Raw genomic sequence first — 22,402 nt, 5'->3', positions numbered from 1 at the left:
GGGGGTTCCCTTGCTACGATCGGCTGCCTGTCTTTGCAAACAGTTGATAGTCTGAATTTGGCTAATGTGCAGGATAGATGGGAGTTTTGACACCACAGGAGCTCATGCTGACAAGCAGTGCACACATTCAGCACGCACCTGTTGATGACTTGTTTGTCCAATGCGGGCCTGTCCACAATCTGGTGAGTAATGGTGGTATCATCTACATTATAGGTCGCACCAATACACACTGAACGGTCCCAGGACACCTCACCCCCAAAACTCCTGGTACAGACAGAAAAGAGCTAGTCAGAATAAACAGTTAAAAACTTCATCTCTCAAACCCATCCTCGACCATAAACCCGGAAAAGGGCAAAAAATCCTATAAAACAAGAGCGGCAAGAAACACACAATTAAACAGCACAGTAGAACAATTGGGTAATAAAAATATAATAATGAGGCGTACAAATGATATATCATACGACTTATTCACAATGTCAGCACTGTACAAAAATACATGAAAACAGGTATATATTAGAACAATTAAATAACAGATCCAATACTTATAGGCAATGGCGTAACTAGCATATGCGACACCCGGGGCCCATCATTTTTTGACCCCCCCCCCCCAATCTGTATGAAAAACATGATTTTTAGTAACAATCCACACATCACACATGAGTACCTAGGAAAATGCAGCATCTTACATACTCCAGTGAGCAGTACAACATCAATACACCCATTGTAAAACTAAACAAGCCAGACTAGTACAGATCAATCCTGCAGTCAATCCTAACAAAAAACCATGTCTTTCGAACATACAGAACACAGAAAATACCTTCGCCCAGTATGGAATATGTAATCACAAACTTAACCCCTCCCCCTTTTACAAAATTGTAGTGTGGATTTTAGCCACGGTGGTAACAGCTCTGACACTCATAGAATTCTGAGTATCAGAGCTGCTACCACCACGGCTGGTGCTAAAAAACGCTCTATAGTTTTGTAAAAGGGGGGATAAAATAGAAATACATAGACAAAGGTTAAATTGAACCAGCAAGAAGCTGGACTCTGCAAACAATGCAACACCACAGAAACAGCGATGCATCTCCCCTAAAGCAAAAAAAAAAAAAAAAAAATAAATAGAAAATTTTTTCTACCTTTGTCTTCTCTGGTTTCTACTTTCCTCATCTTCTTGTTACTCTCTTCCTTCCATCCACTGTTTGCCCTCTCTCTGCCCCTTCCAGAAACTGTATGCCTCCCCTTCCATCTCTCCCTTCACCCTCATTGGTCTGGCATCTCTCTCCTCTGCAATCCCTTTCCCTTTTTCCTTTTCAATTTATTTTCTGCATCTATCTAGATTACATTCTTACTACCCTATCAATTTCCTTTTTCACTGTCTACCTACAGCTTGCCACCTCTTTCTCTCACCCCCTCCAGTATTTCACTAACTCAATCCTTCCCCCCCATCATGTGCCCTCCTTTTATCTGTCCCCTCCTTCCATCCAGTACCTTCTCCTCTCTGTCAACTTCCATCCAGCGTCTGCTCCCTTCTTTCTCTCCTACCCCCATTTCCTTCCTGCATCTGCTCCCTTATCTCTTCCATCTGCACTTCCATCCAACATAGGCTCCCCCTCTATCCTCCCCACTAACATCCAATGTCTGCCCTTTTTCTCTCTATCCACCCCTCTTCAATCAGCATCTATCCCATGTCTCTTCCTTCCCCCCACTTCCATCAGCATCTGCCCTCTTTCTTTCCCTCCAATCCAATTCCATCCAGTATCCTTCCCCCTTATGTCTCTCTCCCCTTTCCCTGCACACCAATTCCATTAGCACCACACTTCCATACCACCCTGCCCCCTTTCTCTCCCTTCACCACTCTTCCATATCAGCAGTCCTGCTCCTTTCTCTCCCTTCATGCAGCAAGGTCCCACGATGACTGTGGCTGCTGTAACACCCCCTCCAACATACTTCTGCTGGAGCAGAGTTGGCGGCCGTGCTAAGGTGCAGGAAGGTCTCGCGATGACTACATCTGCTGGCTTTGCTCCGGAAAAAGTAAGCTACGTCAGAGGGGTGGACTGGCTGACGCAGGGAGTTGTGGCAAGATCTGACATAACTTACTTCTTCCGGAGCAGAGCCGGCAGACATAGTCATTGCGGGACCTTCCTGCTCCAGAGTAAATTCGCCGGAGGGGTAGACCGACAGCTGTGCTGAGGTGCAGGTCCTGTTGCACAGTAGGACGGGAGGTTCCGGTCCCGGCTGGCTGTACACCTATCTAAGGCATGCACCCGGGGCGGTTCACTCCCCCCCTTGGTTTAGGGGGCAAGGCTTACTGCTGAGGCTCCTCTAAAAAAATGTGGGGAGGTGGAAGAAGTGGGGGGAGGGACCCCGCTCGAGACCCGCCGGGTTTGACACCCCCGAGGTCAGACGGACCCCCAAAAGGGCCTACCCAAGCTCTGTCCGGCCAAAAACAGGGACTAGAAACCCCTAAACAAATTTCAACAGCCCTACCAAGGGAGATGGATACAGATCACTCAACACCTGCTGGAGACTGAAAAAAGACTGATAGGAATAGGGAAAGGTATCTATTATGTACTATTCCACAGTTTTGTTTTCAGTCCCCACCTGCTGGTCATGATTGGATATATACCCATTCGTAAAGATTAACCTCTACTAGTCTGGAGAGTGCTAAAGAATTTTAGTTTGCTCATTTTCTGTTTCAGCGCAAGCAGGAGAGATGTGGAACTGATCCCACCACTGAACCAGCAGCAAAGGGCTGCGTCTTAGAGCGTACAGCGTCACATTCTCCTCTCACCTGATAACAAAAGCCAGCGGCTCCCGAGGCACTTCGCGGTTTAAGAAGAACTTTAGGCCTTCAAAGAGCTTCTTGTGTCTTTCCAGCTCCTGATGCTCCTTCTGCCTTTCCTCCTCTTGCTCTGTGCTACTCTAAATCAAGCATAAAAGACAGAGTAAATACAAATTCAGGAATCCTCACAGTCCTATTACCCTGTGAATTAGACTGACACTCGACTTATCCTGCAGAGTCAGTGTTACTTCCCTCACGGATGAGTACGCAGTACATGCAGTAGAGAAAGTGATTTAGAAAATCTTCAACATTCTACATCACACATTTATATGCTGATTAAACAAAAAAGTTCAATATCCGGCTCTTAGATTTTTAATAATTTGCTCATTCATCAAATTCCACAGCAATATAAACCTTCAATACACACTTTTTTTCTATTTAGGTCATCTGATACGCTTTCCGTATCTTAATCACTTTTAATCAGCGGAAATATGTGCACAGCTTAGACAACGATTTCAAAATTTTAATCGTTACTCAGCACACCATTTTCATGCGCTTTATTTTTGCATACGCTTCAATTTTTAAGGGATTTGAGCGATCATACACCCGCTTCCACTCCTGTATCCTGGAAGCGGGTGTATGATCGCTTAAATCCCTGACGAAGCATTTTTTGCGAAACAGGGGCCCCTGTTGGATATTTTGGAAGAATGTTTGATTGGTAGCTTTTTTCCATGGAGCAGTTTTTCCTGCTTTCTTTACTCCAGGACTACACCTGAATACCAAATACTCAGATAAGTGACTTCTATTTTTGAAAATTACTGTTTGAAGAAAATTTGAAAAATATAAGAAAAGTATAGAAAAATATATAAAACTATAAGAAAAATAAGAATAGAAGTTCACACATTAACTGGGAGTTTTTTTGACCAAGGATGTGTTTGCTAGGATTAAACTTTGTTTAAAACTAGCCTGTCTATATGGGAAGCCTAAAGAGCCCCTATTAGACAATGAGGTCTTTTCTCCCCTTTTTGCAAAGAAAGGTGATTTTCTTGTCCTGTATTGTTTGGAGGGTGCAGTTTTTTGTGATAATATGGTATATAACATGTGTATATTCTATTTTAGTTGAAAATGTGAAGAAGGGTGGATGGGTGGGTAGGGTTATTACACTATTAGATTTTATGTGTTAGATATTATAGTGCTATATTGGAATTACTTGTATGATGTATTTTTGTGCACTTGTTGTTTTGATTTGAAAATGAATAAAGAATTAAAAAAATAAAAATAAAAAAATCACACGTTCTCTTGCTGTATTGCAAATTGTTACCACAGTCTCATGTTGCTCGAGTACAATGATTATAGTTGATACTTTCCGAAATCACCACAGTCATATTCCTTGAGGATATCCCAAAAACCTGAGATACTGCATGCAAATGTATCTCCTGAATATTCATTGGGGTATCCGGAAAATCTGACTGGCTTGGAAACCCCTGACCTACAGTAATCAAAGATCTCCCATCTCCCTCTTCTTTCCTCACCCCGTCCATAGGAAACACGTCCATTTCTGCATCATCCTCCTCAACTGGGGCAACCACGCGAGTCAGACTGGCACTCATGGCCGAGAGTTTCTATAGGGATGAAAATCAGACTGTTTGAATTAGGGTCTCTTACTAGCCAGGACAAGAGCAGCCTCTCCTGCCAGCTCAAGATATGCACAGAATTTATCAAGGTTTCAGAGAGAGACATTAATACACATTTACTTCCATGTAGGTCTCGGAATCCATGGCGTATCTGGCCTCCTCTTTCGACTGCTGTTTGGAGTCTGTTTTATCTTCCAGCTGAGAGAAAGAAGCAAATATATAATGGAGCCTGATGATCAAAAGCTGTCCATTCTGGAGCATTTCTAGAGGACCCCCTTTTCCTTAAAACACCTAGAAACATGATGGCAGATAATGGTTACAGCGGATGGGCCATTTGGCTTTTATCTCTTCCTCTCCCTATTGGCTAAGGCTCTTAACATTTGCATCTCCTCTTCCTATAGGCTAAGGTTCTTTACACCTGCATTATGAGGTCATAGAGCTGCTCATCCACAGTAACCATTATCTCTTTCTCTCTCCGAGAGATCCCACGTGCCTATCCCAGGCTTTCTTGAATTCAGACACAGTCTCTGTCTCCACCACCTCTTCCGGGAGACTGTTCCAAGCATCTACCACCTTTTCTGTAAAAAAGTATTTCCTTCGATTACTCCTAAGCCTATCACCTCTTAACGTCATTCCAGAGCTTCCTTTCAAATGAAAGAGCTCATGCACATTTACACCACTTAGGTATTTAAACGTCTCTATCATATCTCCCCTCTCCCGCCTTTCCTCCAAAGTGCAACTCCTGCTACATTCAGAGGAGAGGAGAGAAAAAAGGAAAAGGATAGAGCAGTACGAGACATGCTGGGGTAATTTAAAACTTAAGCAAAAGAAACTGTAGAAGGGATGTTCTTGATGCTGGCTTTTATTTAGTATACAGTGCTCCCCCGGTCTTTTGCGGTCGGCGATTTGCGGTCCTGATCATTCACGGTATTTTCCAACCGAGAATGACCGTGCAGGAGAGGGCAGCTGGAGTGCCGGCGAGAGAAGGAAATCACTTGCATTATGCTCCGATCGCCTCTTCCTGCACTAAAGTCGGGCCTCACCAATCAGGAGCTGCTTTGACACGCAGCTCCTGATTGGTGAGGCCAGACTTTAGTGCAGGAAGAGGCGGTCAGAGTATACCACGACTGATTTCCTTCACTCTTCGGCGCTCCGGCTGCCCTCTCTGGCTGCCTTCTCCCGTCTCCCCCGCTAAAAACCGTATTTGCGGTTTTTCAACATTCGTGGGGGTTCCTAGAATGGAACCCCCATGAATATCGGGGGGAGTACTGTATATTAAAAATATAGGAACAACCCACATATGCATAAAATCAAAAGGACCCAACATGGTCCATGTTTCGAGGAACATGTCTTCCTCAGGGGTCCTAATGTTTGCTATTAGGTCAAAGGAACCAATGTGGATGTTGAGAGATCAACATAAACCCATTATGAATCCTCTCAAAGGCATCGGATTGAAAAAAACAGTAATCCACAAACCGAGCAATTCACCAGATCAACAGAATGCAAAAGTCTCTCCTACTGTTTCTTTTTGCTTTGCTTTGTCGACCGACTCTGAAAATATTGGATTTTCTTCTGTTGGTTGACGTAATTTAAAACTTCCCACAAGACCCAAATATAGTCTCCCTGCTTTGCAACGACCAAGTCCCAACGTCTGGGAAGCGTCATTACTCCATCCAAGACACCGTTTTAGTTCAGTTGTCGAATGGCTTGGGTACTGGCGGAAGAAAGCTCTTCCAGAGATGCAAAACGATGTCCACGCAAAGGTTGTTTCAACTTTGGAAAAAGGTCAAAGTCTGGTGGTCTCATGTCTGGACTGTAAGGAGCATGAGGTAACACCTTCCAGCCGTATTCACGTAGTTTTTCAATGACAACATTCCCTATGTACGGGCGAGCATTGTCGTGAAGAATGAGTGGCCCAGCCAAGAGCAACTGAGGTCGGGTTTTATGCATTTTTTGCAAAAAATCATGATAATACACTGCTGAGACACTTCTTCCACATGGAACTTTATCTGTGATGATGATGCCTTCATGATCCTAAGCAAAAATCATCATTTGTTTGACTTTTGATTGAGCTCATCAAAATTTTTTTAGTCATGGGGAAGATGGAGCTCTCCACTCGTCATTGAGAAACTACGCGAATACATGCTCCCTACAGTCCAGACATGAGTCCACCAGACTTCGACCTTGAGTGGACATCGTTTTGCATCTCTGGAAGAGCTTTATTCCCTCAGTACCCAAGCCATTCGGCAACTGAACAAAAACGGTGTCTTGGATGGAATAATGAAGCCTCCCGGACGTTGGGACTTGGTCATTGCAAAGCAGGGAGACTCTATTGAAGAATTGTAAAGAAATACTTGAAAAAAAAAATAAACATGTAAATTAAAAAAAAGTGTGCATTATTTATAAAATGACCCTCATTTATTAATTTTCACATTCAACCTGGGGATGTATAACATTATCAAAAATATTAAATTCTTCATAGGACCTCAATGGCACCACTCAGAGCTCAAGAACTTCCACTGCCCTAAACTTTACCCACCAGTCTTTCCTCATTTCATTTAAAACTATTTTTATTTAATCAAACACGCCACTTATCTTTTACTTTTGTCTGTCAACCAGGGGATACTTTCATCCGTAGGCTTCTTGAAGGACACCCTATTATTTGCCGAGAATGCCACAAAACCCCTGCTCCCCACACAATAACATAGTCCAAAAGGAGCAGGGGTCTCGTGATGGTCTTGAAAAAGCCTACATATCCCCTGGGGAGAGGGGGGGGGAGGTGACTAGACTTCAAGGAAGTATTTTGCATAAAAAATTACAAGTATGCATGCAAAAGTTTAAAATATTATGCACAGAATTCCCCCCCTGAATAATGCGTACCGAAGCTGTGTAGTTCAACTTACCTTTGGAGGATACTGAAGGTTGAGCGTCTGATAGAGCCGAAAGCTGATAAAGCCCAGTAATGTGGTGTAAAACTCTGTGAAGGTTGCCATTACTCTATAATCCACATCTGTTGGATGCTGAAAAAAAGGGTCCAACAGAATGTGAGGGGATAACAATTGGAGAATGACACGGGGACAAATTTTTCCCTGTCCCACACAGAAACTCTTTTCCTGTCCTCATCTGCACAAGCCTCAAACACTTTAAAAATTATATGTGTTTGAGGCTTGTGCAGATGAGGACAGAGCTTGCAAGAATGGGGCAGGGGCAGTGACAAAACTCATGGGAATGGGACGGGGAAGTTGATTTCCTGAGGGGACGGGGAAAAATTTGTCCCCGAGGCTTGTGTGGGTAAAGCAGAACTTACAGGAATGGGGCAGGATAGGGGCAGAGACAAAATTCATGGGAACGGGATGGGGAAATTGAGTTCCTGCGGGGACGGGGAAAAATTTGTCCGTGTCATTCTCTAATAGCAATCCTTCTGACACAATATACTACAGAAAATACAATAGTAAACAAATAACAAGGTAGGCAGAAATAACAATAAATCAATATCAGACAGGTTCAATTCACGAACTACAAGGACAAGATTCTGCCACGATATAACCCACTGGTAGTTCGAGTCACTCTAGGCTGTTAAAACTTAATTAAAAAAAAAATGCAGTTTAACCCTTTCAGGACCAAGGGACCTATTTGTCCCATAACTTTAAAATCCTATCAATTTTGATTGGGATCGTCTACAGTTCTAAATTTGATATGTACGGATTCCATATGATACTGCCTTTATGTAAACAAACTGGTTCCGACATTCATTCATTAGCGTCGTTGCCAGATTGACGAGAAGATTCACTTGCCACACTGTCCGTAAGCCAGAAGTGTGATTTTTTTTAAAAAAAAAATAATGATATTTCACCAAAAAAAATCAATTTTTTGGCATCTGCAAGCCCTTTTTACCATAAAAATGTCGTCAAAACCACAAAAATTGGCCTACGATCCTTATGGTCCTGAAAGGGTTAAGGCCTGACTTAAATTTTCTTGTAGGCCGTCTCTGGCTACAAGAAAGCGGGTAAGGAACACTGAGCTGGCTGAACCCAGGCAAGAGAATGATAGCAAGAACATGTTCATATGTAGGGTAGATGACAAAAGATGAAATTCCAGTGCTGAATGCTTTGGGCGTCAGACGTAGCACCTTAAATTTAATCCAAAGCATTCTGGACACTTCTTTGGACGAGGTTCTCCCATCAGATGGCTGACCGCCACGTGCAGGAGAGTCGGAAGCACAAAGGCCAGAATGCAGTAAAAACTAAAAAAAGCTTCCCCAGGGAAAACGCAACCCTGCTCTTTTTTTTTTTTTTTAAACAAGGGAAGCTTAAAGCAACAGAAGGGCAGACCCCAGTGGCTCTCAAAGCTGCAGACCGGACCCTAAGTCAGGTGTTACAGCTGAGGCACCTCTAGACAAGAAATAGGGATGTGGGAGGAGGGAGGGAGGGATTCAGCTGCCCAAGTATAGCACTCCTAAGGCTAACAAGGGATGAATTTGCTGGAAAGCAAAGCAATCTGGGATACAAAGTTCCCCCACAATCCATGGGCTAAGAATTCGAACATTATTCATCAAGGATACTGGAAGGATTTATCTGGGGTTCCAAATTAAACACTTCCTTTTTTGAGGTTTAGACAGGCTGAATCTTCATAAAAGGGGGGATGTGCGGTCACATTTGACCTGATCCATTTCTTTGGATACGACCTTACTGCAATTCCCCTCCAGGCTAGACTGCCGAAGTTCATAAAGTCAAAAATCCCAGGCTGGCTGGTGCCAGAACATATAAATGACTAAGTAGGAGCCTTAGGAGGCATTAAGGCTAACGAGATCAGAGGCTGAGCCCAGTGCTCTCTTTCCCTGCTGTAGGCATAAACTGTGTGGAACAATTACCAGGAACAGTAGAAGACTAGGCCCTGTGATTCTACCTAACCAGTCCCCTGAAGAAGCCAAATCCAGTCTCTGCTCTACTACGGCAATTGAAGGTCAAACACTAGGACCTACAAGTGTGTTCATTCTGCTAACCCTCAATATCTCTCCTCTCTATCCTTACCCACCTCCCAAAGAACTCCGTTCCTCAGATAAGCCACTCTTAGCCACTGCCAATTCTAGACCTCGTTCCTTTTATTTAGCTGCCCCCTATGCCTGGAATAAAATTACCTGAATTTGTCCACCAAGCCCCTTTCCTTAAAAGCAGACTGAAAAGCCACCTTTTTGATACAGTCTTCAATCTATAACCCTACTCCCCATCAACCCAGCCAGCAGATTAACCGTTCCACTTAACTGTATCCATGACATCCTGTTTGTCTGTTTAGATTGTAAGCTCTTTTGAGCAGGGACTGTTTTCTTACTCTTTGTGACTCTGTACAGCGCTGTGTGCGTCTGGTAGCGCTATAGAAATAATTCATAGTAGTAATAGTGTGAAGAGTTTTAGTCTTTGGGAAGCAGATTGTGATGTCATAATGCCTCATTCCACCAATAAGAGCCAACCTGATCAGTGATGTCACAATGGCTTGATTGTCCTGTACTCCCCTCCAACCCAGCCAGCTGATTAACCGTTCCCCTTAACTGTACCCATGACATCCTGTTTAGATTGTAAGCTGTTTGGAGAAGGGGCTGTCTCCTTTGTGACTCTGTGCAGCGCTGCATACATCTGGTAGCGCTATAGAAATAATTCATAGTAGTAATAGTGTGAAGAGTTTTAGTCTTTGGGAAGCAGATTGTGGTCATAATGCCTCATTCCACCAATAAGAGCTAACCTCATCAGTGATGTCACAATGGCTTGATTGTCCTGTACTCCCCTCTGCCCTCCAACCCAGCCAGCTGATTAACCGTTCCCCTTAACTGTACCCATGAAATCCTGTTTGTCTGTTTAGATTGTAAGCTCTTTGGAGCAGGGACTGTCTTCTTCATGATTCTGTACAGCACTGTGTACGTCTGGTAGAGCTATAGAAATAATTCATACTAGTAGTGTGAAGAGTTTCAGTCTTTGGGAAGAAGAGCCGAGCTTGTGATGTCATAATGCCTCATTCCACCAATAAGAGCCAACCTGATCAATGATGTCACAATGGCTTGATTGACCTGTACTCCCCTCTGCCCTCCAACCCAGACAGCTGATTAACCGTTCCCCTTAACTGTACCCATGAAATCCTGTTTGTCTGTTTAGACTGTAAGCTCTTTGGACCAGGGACTGTCTTCTTTGTGACTCTGTACAGTGGTGCGTGCGTCTGGTAGCGCTATAGAAATAATTCATAGTAGTAGTGTGAAGAGTTTCAGTCTTTGGGAAGCAGAGCCGAGCTTGTGATGTCATAATGCCTCATTCCACCAATAAGAGCCTACCTCATCAGTGATGTCATAATGGCTTGATTGTCCTGTACTCCCCTCTGCCCTCCAACCCAGCCAGCTGATTAACCCTTCCCCTTAACTGTACCCATGAAATCCTGTTTGTCTGTCTAGATTGTAAACTCTTTCAAGCAGGGACTGACTCTGTATAGTAACATAGTAACATAGTGCTGCGTATGTCCAGTTGCACTGTAGAAATAATTATTAGTAGTAGGAGCTTGGTCATCTGAGGGAACAGACCAAGTGCTGTTGCCCTGGTAGCCAGATTAAGATCCCACCTCAGCAGCCGACTTAAGATAATCCTGCTACACCACTCCACAGAGCAAAAACTGATAATCTGTAGACAGCACTAGCTTCCTATAAAGAGAATGAAGACAGCTCTGAGCTTTCCCCCCCCCCCCCAACATCTCCATCCTCTGGCAGGGGGGACATAGTTCATTCATCAACCATGCCAGACCAGGGCAAGCAAAGAATTTACTGTTGTCAATGGTAACTTGTTTCCACTGACTGATTCAAAGCTTATAGTCAAACACAGTTGGCTCTCACCTAAATATGGATCCTCCTGACTCATGCAAGTCGAGTTAGATTAGTCAAAAGAAAAATGACAATCTATTGCGATGTCATGAAATCACAGTATGTTCAACTTTGGTCTGGCCCCAGAAAGGCAGAGGCCACCTCTTTATCATGGACCACCCACCCAGAGATCTCTGCTCCAGTTAAGGACCAAACCAAAAGAATTGGAAGAATGAAAATCAAATAAATCACAATTTTATTCCTCCTTCATCCATACCCACCCCTCTGTTGTACCCCAGGACACTAAACAGACCTTGTTCATTTTGGGGCTGGGAAGAGGGGAATCAGAGGCTCGGGGTCTTGATGTTATATTACATTACATTACATTACATTAGTGATTTCTATTCCGCTTGTGCCTTGCGGTTCTAAGCGGATTACAAGTTAGAAGACTGGACATTTCCAGTAGCATTGCAGTACATATAATCAAGAATGCGTTAAGTTACAATTGTTGTTCTGGACTTTTCCAGGATAAATTGGTAGTAGATATTAGATAGTGATAGGTTGTTTAGACGAATAGAGATAATATATCAGGGTAGTTAAATGTATTCTCTAAGACAGTGGTTCCCAACCCTGTCCTGGAGGAACACCAGGCCAATTGGGTTTTCAGGCTAGCCCTAATGAATATGCATGAAGCAAATTTGCATGCCTATCACTTCCATCATATGCAAATCTCTCTCATGCATATTCATTAGGGCTAGCCTGAAAACCCGATTGGCTTGGTGTTCCTCCAGGACAGGGTTGGGAATCACTGCTCTAAGAACCACCGAGGCCTGCTTACATGTGGAATCATGAACACAGGGTTCTATGCCAGGGGTGGGCAACCAGAGTCCTCAAGGGTCATAGTGCCGTTGTACAGGGCCATGGTGAGACCTCATCTGGAGTACTGTGTGCAATTCTGGAGGCCACATTACAGTAAAGATGTGCGCAGAATTGAATCGGTTCAACGGATGGCCACCAGGATGATCTCGGGGCTCAAGGATCTCTCGTATGAAGAGAGACTGAACAAATTGCAGCTCTACACTCTCGAGGAACGTAGGGAGAGGGGAGACATGATCGAAACATTTAAGTACCTCACGGGACGTGTTGAAGTGGAAGATGATATTTTCTTTCTCAAGGGACCCTCGGCCACAAGCTCAAACTCAGGGGCGGAAAATTTCATGGCGACACCAGAAAGTATTTCTTCACAGAGAGAGTGGTTGATCATTGGAACAAGCTTCCAGTGCAGGTGATCGAGGCAGGCAGCGTGCCAGACTTTAAGAATATATGGGATACCCGTGTGGGATCCCTACGAGGGTCAAGATAAGGAAATTGGGTCATTAGGGCATAGACAGGGGGTGGATAAGCAGAGTGGGCAGACTTGATGGGCTGTAGCCATTTTCTGCCGTCATCTTCTATGTTTCAACCCAGATGAGTTTTCAAAATTTCCACAATCAGTACGAATGAGATCGCAACGAAAGCAGTACATGCAAAAATCGATCCCGTGCATGTTTCACTGTGGAAATCTTTGAAAACCTGACTAGATTGTGGCCCTCAAGGGCCGTGGTTGTCCACTCCTAACCTAAGGGGAAATGTGCCTTCCTCTCAAAGCAGTAACTTGTATTACTCTGCCAGTCTCTGCTGCTGCCGTGCTCCGAGAGTGTCTCTCAGTACCATGCAGCTGGTCCTCAGGATGCAATTCTGTATTGGCTTACACAGCAGGCAGGGAACGTCTCTATAGATTCAAGCCAAGGGGGTATGGCGTTGCTGCGGAACAATTAGAAGGCCTGTCTTTCCCCAAGACAGATGTGCTGGGCTCACACCCTCCCCCACACACAAGCTTCCTATTCACAAGGCGCAGGAGGAAGAAGGTCCACAAAGGAAGCATTTTTTAAAATTGGATTTATACACCCCCTTTGTAAGAACATGCATATTAGACTCTCAGGATGCAGTGGGAACTCAATGAAGTGGTTCTGGCCCATTCCGTCTTCTCAAATATAAACAGCGTCAGACACCTTCTCTGCATAAATAATCCTCACCTCCAGAAATTTCAAAAACTACTGTATATCTGATGATGACTTCATTCAATGCAAAACACATAATAGACTGCCACCTTCCTGTCTCCTCAGCACCCGCTCTTTGTGCCGATTTACTATTGCAAGGAAAGGGATATAGAACAAAAACCAGCACTGCCTCAGGCCCACTCCCTTTATTTAAAAAAAATAAAAATTTAACAAAGGAGCAGATCTCACAGGCTCTCAAAGCTGTAGTCTTTGCCCGACTGTGGCAAGGCATACAGTTGAGACACCTCTAATCAAAATTTGGTACACCGTCAAAAGTGCGCCGGATAAAGGCGTGCTGACAATCCCATGGTGACATCTGTGCGAAGTACAAATGCGCGCTGCCGTTTTCTGGGCTTTCCGTTTGTGCTGTGAGTGGGGAACCCCCCAATAAACTTACAAGTCCATGTGTTCCCGTTGGAGGGGGGGGGTTGGTGGAGGGAACAAGTACATTGAAAACTCCCATTTTTTCGCTCTTCAGTGTAGTGGGGAGGTTTCCCCCCTCCTCCCCCCACGGGACCGTGAGTACTTGTAAATGAAGTGGGGGGTTCCCCCACACACAGCGCAAACAATAAGCCCTGAAAGATGAGAAAACGGTGGCGCACATTTATCCTATGCGCAGATGTTGCCGCAGGATTGTTGGCACGCTTTGACAGGTCACCCAAAATTTGGGGAAATGGGGGAAGGGACTCGACCACTCGAGTGTGGCATCCCCACCCCCTGAGGTCAGATGGACCCCCGAAAAGGACCTCCAAGCTCTGCCAGGACTGCAAAAAAAGGGACAATAAACAGGCCACTAACCAGATCCAACAGGCCCTAACAAGAGGAAAGACTGCACAGGCTTACCACCTCCACCTGCTGGAGACTGAGAACAGACTGATTGTAAATGGGACTGCACAGCCCACTTGTAGTACACTTCTCCCTCCGTATTCACGATTTCAGCAATCGCGGTTTCAATTATTTGTGGTTTTTAGCTTGCTGGCTCCTCCCCCCAAATTACATCAGCTTGCGTAGAGAAATCGCCGATTCCAAGCATTTACAGAGAAAATTGCTGATTCCCGGCACTTTCTTCACTGTGTTGCCTCTCCTTCAGGAACAGGCCAGGTCTCCCACAGTGTTATTTGCGGTTTCACCATATTCACAATGGTTTTTAATAGAAAACAGCAAATAACATGTGAAAAAGTTATTTGCGGGTCTGTTAATCCCCCATCACAGCAAATACGGAGGGAGAGGTGTACTGCCAAAAATCAATGTGTCCTCAGTCTCCACCTGCTGGCAGAGGAGCGTAAGCCCATCCGTCTGTGCTGGTCTGGAGGGATGATAAAGAAACAGTAGTTTCAGACAGCTTCCCATGCCTGACCCCCAGAAATTTCAAAAACTATGGCCTAGATTCACTAAAGCCCCCTTACCTGTCCGATCCTGTGTCGTTCCGTTTCCGAGTCTTGCTGGGCAACCCATTCACTAAAGGCTCCCCATGCAAATGACCTAATCGGAAACACGCCCACAAGCGATCCCATGGATCGCTGAAGACTGATCGCGCCGCACGCGCAGACCATCATTGATGGCTGTACATGTGATCCGCGCATGCGCCACTCTCCTCCACCAGCGAGGTCAAAACAAAGGAGGAAGGGTTGGGGAAGTAATGGCAAGCAAGCAACAAAGCAGGCAAAGGCGGACTCTCTGCAGCCTCTTTTAAAGAAGCTGAGGGGGGAGGGAGAACTTCCAGAAAACGGAACTGAACATGAAACCCGCCCCAATTCTCCTGCTCTCTGCCGCTCTTCCCCGCAGTTTTAAAGCAGGGCTGCACTGCGGGGAAGGGCAACAGAGAGCAGGAGATTAGGAGCGGCATTTTTCCCCACAGACTCAGCAGGCTTGCTGCTTGAACACAGGAAGCAAGCAGGGCGGCAGAGAGTAGAGTTTTTGCAGGGCTGAACCCTTTATATAAACTTATTTTCTTTAAGCTCTTCTTTATAACTCCCCCAAGGACTGTTTCTGCTGCTCTTACTTAAAAAATGCATTGCGGTGGAGCGGGAAGGCAAGTAAAGGAATTTCAACGGCCGTTGAAAAACACGCGTCTTCTTAGCTCCGCGGAAACTAAGAAATTGGGGATCGTGCGCCTCCGTCGGGCGGGAAGGCACTCGCGCGGTGCGGCTTAACTAGAACTTTCTAAGTTCTTAGAGTGCAATCACTCTAAAATTGTCGGTGCCGTCACCCATCAGTTAAGAATATGCTGCCTGCTTGTCCTGGGATAAAGTAGAGTTTCTCCTGCTCCATGTGGAAGTTCACCTATCTGTATCCATGGTCAGCTGCAAGCACGGAATTTCAGGGATACAGGGCTGCTATTTCAGCGTGGGAGAGAGCAGGTTTCGGATCGGCCAGCCCAGTCGGTGGGCCTGAATCGCTGCCTTCCTAGATTTGCATGCGCGGATCAGATCGGGTGCGGACAGGATTGGCCAGAAGGGTTCACAGACAAAACCGCGGAAGACAAAGGCGTGCGCCGACAACTGAGCGCAAGATGGAGGCGCGCGCCGAAGAAAATTACTGTTTTTAGGGGCTCCGACGGGGGGGTTTTGTTCAGCAGCCCCCCCACTTTACTTAATACAGATCGCGGCAGCATTGTGGGGGGATTGAGGGGTTGTAATCCCCCACATTTTACTGGAAACTTAACCCCCCCAAACCCCCCCACAACGCCCCCACAATACGGTGCAATCTGTATTAAGTAAAGTGGGGGGGTTCCCTTTCCACGCCCCCCCGTCGGAGCCCCTAAAACAGTAATTTTCTTCGGCGCGCACCTCCACACTGCGCTCAATTGTCTGCGCGCGCCTTTGTCCCGGCGCGCTTTTGACCTGACACAGGCCAGAAGGTTAGTGAATCGGGTCACAAACCGTTCGGTAAACGATCGGTTTGCTTAGTGAATCTAGCCCTGTATCTAATGATGACTTCATTCAATGCAGAACCCAAAATAGACCACTACCTTCCTATCTCTTCAGCACCCTCTCTTTGTGCCGATTTACTATTGCTAGGAAAGGGATATAGAGCAGAAACCAACACCACAAGACGTCCAATAATTAGCACCCATACACATGCACTCAAGGCCCAGTCTCTCTTCAGAGAGCGAGTCAGCAAAAGAGAGAGCTGAACGTACGAGCAGAGCAAAATGCAGAAGGCACAGGATGGCGAGTGAGCAGCGAGATACGAGACGGCAAATGGGCAAGAGACACGGGCAGGAAATGAGGTGCAGAAGCTAAACACCAGAAACTTGATGGGAGTCAAGGCAGGGAATCATGACTTCTACCATGGAAGGGTAAACAATTAATACCCTTTTGAATAAAGGTGGATGTTATTTTTGCCGTGGGAGAGCAGACCTGCTATATAAATCCAATCCAATATCTCCCACCTCAATTAGGGAGGCGTGATTGTAGGTGATATTAGCAAAACCGTGGACTTTAATCTCCTCCAAACAAACAATAAACTTTCCAGTCTGTGGACAGGATTTCTCTCTTCCCTTTGGCCTTTAAACGCTCCTTTGTGAATCTGTTTTACCGGGTTTTTTTTTTCCCTAATACAAGTGCTAGGATCAACCTGGCACTGACTGTCATACATTCCCTGCATAATCTGATATCATATCACCCTATTTCCTTTCCTGCCCACCACCCTTTCTCCTTCTAAGCACTGATAACCAAGTGCCTACCCACTGCTTTCTCTCCTGTGGTGCAGTTAACATTTGAGTTCAGGATGAGACTCTGTGGCACAGATGGAAATCAAAGTGATTTTACTTACGTTATGTGCAAAGGCGTACGGTGTGATCCAAGTGACGGGCTGGCCTAGCACTTCTGCCTGGTAATAGATCCCTTTAATGGACAGGAACACCTTCAGAGAAGCAGATAGGGCCATTAAGATCAGGTGGAAGTGTTTCTGAGCTGGGCAATACAAAATTTCCAATAACTAACTTCTGTCTTTATTTGTATAGGTAAATCATTCCAAATAACAATAGCAGCATGTAAAAGAAGATTTAAATTGACGTTTAAAACGTATACAGTGTTCCCCCGGTCATTCGCGGTCGGCGATTCACGGTCCCAGTCATTCGTGGTATTTTCCGACCGCAAATGACCGGGCAGGAGAGGGCAGCTGGAGAGGCAGGAGAGAGCAGCCGGAGTGCCGGCGAGTGAAGGAAATCACTCGCGGTACGCTCCGACCGCCTCTTCCTGCACTAAAGTCGGACCTCACCAATCAGGAGCTGCGTGAGTGATTTCCTTCACTCGCCAGCGCTCTGGCTGCTCTCTCCAGCTGCCTTCTTCTGTCTCCCCCCACTAAAAACCGTATTCGCGGTTTTTCCAAGATTCGCGGGGGTTCCTGGAATGGAACCTCCGTGAATATCGGGGGAGTACTGTACCTCTATAAGGAGGAAAATGAAATAAAAAGGTATTAATTTATTAGATAATGCAAATGTGAAAAGAACAAAGTGAGATGATCGGAAGCCTTTGCCCGTATAATATGATGAATCAGACAAACAGTTTTAAACTCTATATATTTTTCTTTAGGTAGCCAATGAAGTTTCTTCAGACCATATATCAATCTCACTGCAGTATTTTCACTATAAACCACTTAATACAACTTGTCCAAGCGGTATATAAAAACCCCATTCCCTTTCCTTCCCTAAGGGGTTTGTAACTCTGGGTGCGATTCTATATGTTAGCTCGCAAATGCAAAGTGGTGTGTGCCCCGTATGGCATGGGCAGGTCACATAGGCGACAAAAACTTTATTCCTCCTGGGCATTTTGCCGTCCATCCCTGGCATTATTCCCAAAAATTCAAGGCCGGGCTCTTTCCAGGCTTTAGCACTGAACATCCATTTTTCTTTTTTTGAGCCGGCTAACACATAGTCAGTTAAGTTAATATTCAACCCTTGATCGCATAAGCCAAGCCGCTTAAAAAAAAGGTCTGATATTTATGTGGCCTGATTTATACAGTTTACTTACACAGTGAGGGGCTGAATGTCAGCACTTAACCCGACTCCACTTTGGAATTCATGGCCAAGTGGTCATTTTCAGCGAAGATAACTGATTAAGTGCCACTGAAAAATGGACGCATAGCTGCGAACAAGCGATTTAACTAGCCGGTTAAATTGTTCTGAAAATTAGCTGGAACCTGGTAGAAGGCAAGCAGAAATAAAAACTCCCCTTCAGACCGGCACTTTTTTTTGTTGTTGTTGTTATAACTTAATTTAAAAAGAGCAGACCCCCCCCCCCCCTTCTCTAAGCTGTAGTCAATGCCCAAAGGCAAAGGCATACAGCTGAGGCACAACTAACCAAAAATGAAGGGGAGGTGGGTTAAGGACTCTGCCTCCCGAGTGTAACACCCCTAAGGTAAAGAAGGAACCCCTTACCTCTGTCCGGGCAAGAAAGGGCCCATAAAGGCCACTGCCTATCCTCTCCAACAGAGGTTTCTCCTAACCAAAGGCCTAAACAGAACGGCATAAGCTTCAACGAGGGGACTGTAAATGAAGTCATTACAGTCTGTCACAGTGTGGATGTAGCAGACAGGGGTAGAGGGGTGATCTCTGCATTTCCCTTCTTTTCAGCATCAATAAAAGTAAAGCAAACGTAACAGGTAAGAAATATAAGACTCGCTGAAACAGGAGCTCACAGACGCACGTCTTGCTCTGTCGCCATCTTAGTTTGTTCCCTCCGAGCTTATCACATCTTAACTTCATCCTATTCTGGAGCCTCCTTTCAAATGAGAGACTGACCTCATGTGTGTCTATCATGTCTCCCCCTCCCGCCTTTCTTCCACCTGCTAGAGACCGAAAACAGACTGATTTTCAAGGGGACTGCACAGCCTACATCTACTACTGCTACAGTTCAGTTTGTACTCAGTCTCCACCTGCTAACAGAGGAGCGCAAACCCATCTGTTTCTGTGCTGATAAAGAAATAATGTTTTATGGGATAATTTCAATAAATGTGTCTGAGTGTGTGTCTGTGCCTACATATATGTTATCTTCAGTGTGATAGTATGCGATGATCTAAAGGTGGCCAATCAGGTTGAAAAGGTAATGGCAAAAGCTGGAAGGATGCTAGGATGATTAGGAAGAGGAGTGGCCAGCAGGAGAAAGGAGATATTAATGCCTCTGTATAAGACTCCGGTGAGACCTCATTTAGAATACTCATGTCTGTTAATATTTAGCCGAGGTTAACTGCTCTATTCTTTATAATTATATTAGTATCTACCCTTTTTCCTGGAAGGGATTTCTATTTTCTTACTTTGTTCTCCCAATTGTGGACTATATATTAAGTTGGAACCTTTTTTAAATAAATCTTTATTGATTTTTAAACTTTGACAGTGCAATACAATTACTTGAACATAAATATTTCATAAAACGCACTATTAAATACACAATGTATATATAAAACAATCATTTTCTCCCCCCCTCCTCCCAATTATTAATACAAGACAATTATGTGTTTACAGAATTATAATTTCAACTAGTCTTTAAGCCCGTTACATTAACAGGTGCTAGAATATGTCTGTCTTTCTTTCTTTCTCTCTCCCTCCCGCTGTCTGTCTTTCTATCTGTCTCTCTCCCTGCCCCCTATGCAGCAGCATTTCTCTTCCCCCCACTTCCCTATGCGCAGCATTCCTTCCCCCTCCATGTGCAGCAACATTTCCCTCCACAACTTAAGTGCAAAAGTCTTCCCCTATAATCAAGGCCGCCATTAATCTACAGGGTTTTGGCCGGGAGAGGAAAGAAACGCATGCACATTTACCTGTTGCCAGCTCCACAGCTTTACCATCCTGCAACCCAGATACAAACACTTCCACCAAGCCTCACACTCCATTCTCTTCCGCAGCCTGAAGGAGAGGGGCGGGGACGGGGGGGGAGGAGCCACGGCTTGGAGGCATAGAAACATAGAAATAGACGGCAGATAAGGGCCACGGCCCATCAAGTCTGCCCACTCCAGTGACCCTCCCTATCTATCTTTGCGGATAGATCCCACATGTCTATCCAATCTGGCCTTAAAATCTGGCACACTTCTGGCCTCAATAACCTGAAGTGGAAGACTATTCCAGCGATCAACCACCCTTTCAGTGAAGAAGAACTTCCTAGTGTCACTGTGCAGTTTCCCGCCCCTGATTTTCCACGAATGCCCCCTTGTTGCCGCGGGACCCTTGAAGAAGATGTCTTCTTCCACCTCGATGTGGTCCGTGAAATACTTGAATGTCTCGATCATATCTCCCCTCTCTCAAGTGAGTAGAGCTGCAATTTCCCTAACCGCTCCTCGTACAGGAGCTCCTTGAGTCCCGAGACCATCCTGGTGGCCATTCTCTGGACCGATTCCAGTCTCAGCACATCCTTGCGGTAATGCGGCCTCCAGAATTGCACACAGTACTCCAGGTGGGGCCTCACCATGGATCTATACAATGGCATAATGACTTCAGGTTTATGGCTGACGAAACTCCTGCGTATGCAACCTATGATTTGCCTTGCTTTGGATGAAGCTTGCTCCACTTGGTTTGCAGCCTTCATGTCTTCCCTGACAATCACCCCTAAGTCTCTTTCTGCTTCAGTTCTTGTCAGAATCTCGCCATTTAGGGTGTAAATCTTGCATGGATTTTGGCTTCCCAGGTGCATGACTTTGCATTTTTTGGCATTGAAGCTGAGTTGCCAGGACCTAGACCAGTGCTCCAGCAGAATTAAGTCATGCACCATATCGTCTGCCATTGCTTTTTTGTCTGTTGTGCTTTTGCTCACTACATTGCTCAGTTTGGCATCATTGGCGAATAATGTTATTCTACCTCGGAGCCCTTCTGTCAAGTCTCTTATATAGATGTTGAACAAGATCGGGCCCAGGACGGAGCCTTGTGGCACTCCACTTATCACCTCCGACATTTCGGAGGGGGTGCCATTCACCCCCACCCTCTGAAGCCTACCCCCAAGCCAGTTCCCAACCCATTTGGTTAATGTGTCGCCCAAACCTAAAGAACTCATCTTGCTCAGCAACCTGCGGTGTGGCACGCTATCAAATGCTTTGCTGAAATCCAGATAGACAATGTCCAGGGATCACGGAAGCACACGGTGATAGTGCGCATGCGCGCTTAGCGTTTTATTATTATAGATGGTACTGATTGTACTTGTTTCTAATTTTCTTTTCAAAGTTAATTCTTTATGTGTAATTAATTGATAATTAAAAAAAAAAACATGTGATAAGCTCAGGAGTAATCTAATGAAATATATATATATATATATATATATATATATATATATATATATATATATATATATATATATATATATATATATATATATATATATATTTTTTTTTTTTTTTACAGAAAGGGTGGTAGATGTGTAGAATGGACACCCAGTGGTGGTGACAAAGACTGTGTCTGAACTCCAGAAGTGTGGGACAGGCACATGGGATCTCTTAGGGAGAGGAAGAGATAGTTAATACTGTGGATGAGCAGACTGGATGGGTCACTTGGTCTTTATCTGCCGTCATGTTTCTATGTTTATGGGACTTGTTTTTTTTTTAAACCAATGAAAGATAAAGAACATAAGATGCGCCATCTCCGGATCAGACCTTCAGTCCATCAAGTTCGGCGATCTGCACACGCGGGAGGCCCTCCCAGGTATACACCTGGCATAATTTGTAGTCACCCATATCCTTCTATGCCTCTCATAAGGAGATGTGCATCTAGTTTGCTTTTAAATCTTAGGACGGTCGATTGCGCAATAACCTCTTCGGGGAGAGCATTCCAGGTGTCCACCACTCTCTGCGTGAAACAGAACTTCCTGATATTCGTCTTGAATTTGTCTCCCCTCAGCTTCATTTTGTGTCCTCTTGTACGTGTGCACGTGGACAATGTAAATAGTTTTTTCTGCTCTATTTTGTCAATTCCTTTCAGTATTTTGAAGGTCTCGATCACTTTAATCCCCTCGCAGTCTCCTTTTCTCAAGGGAGAACAATCCCAGTCTTGTGAGTCGATCTTTGTATTCCAGTTTCTCCATACCCATTATTAGCTTTGTTGCTCGCCTCTGCACCCTCTCCAGCAGTTTTA

The 22,402-nt window shown here is 45.0% G+C and overlaps 1 protein-coding gene across 1 annotated transcript in view; it reads right to left on the bottom strand.

Moving 5' to 3' along the window:
* Positions 1-22,402, bottom strand: part of PES1 (pescadillo ribosomal biogenesis factor 1) — a 67,915-nt gene that overhangs the window by 15,248 nt on the left and 30,265 nt on the right. Inside the window, 6 exon segments of the mRNA XM_033956890.1 lie at positions 139-264; positions 2,792-2,922; positions 4,315-4,404; positions 4,537-4,614; positions 7,320-7,436; positions 17,125-17,214. Coding sequence (XP_033812781.1) covers positions 139-264; positions 2,792-2,922; positions 4,315-4,404; positions 4,537-4,614; positions 7,320-7,436; positions 17,125-17,214 — 632 coding nt within the window.

This window comes from Geotrypetes seraphini, chromosome 8 (genome assembly GCF_902459505.1).
Source record: "Geotrypetes seraphini chromosome 8, aGeoSer1.1, whole genome shotgun sequence".
Classification (NCBI taxonomy): Eukaryota; Metazoa; Chordata; class Amphibia; order Gymnophiona; family Dermophiidae; genus Geotrypetes; species Geotrypetes seraphini.
The sequence above is the reverse complement of the archived record's forward strand: the minus strand, read 5'-3'. Positions and strand labels throughout refer to the sequence as shown.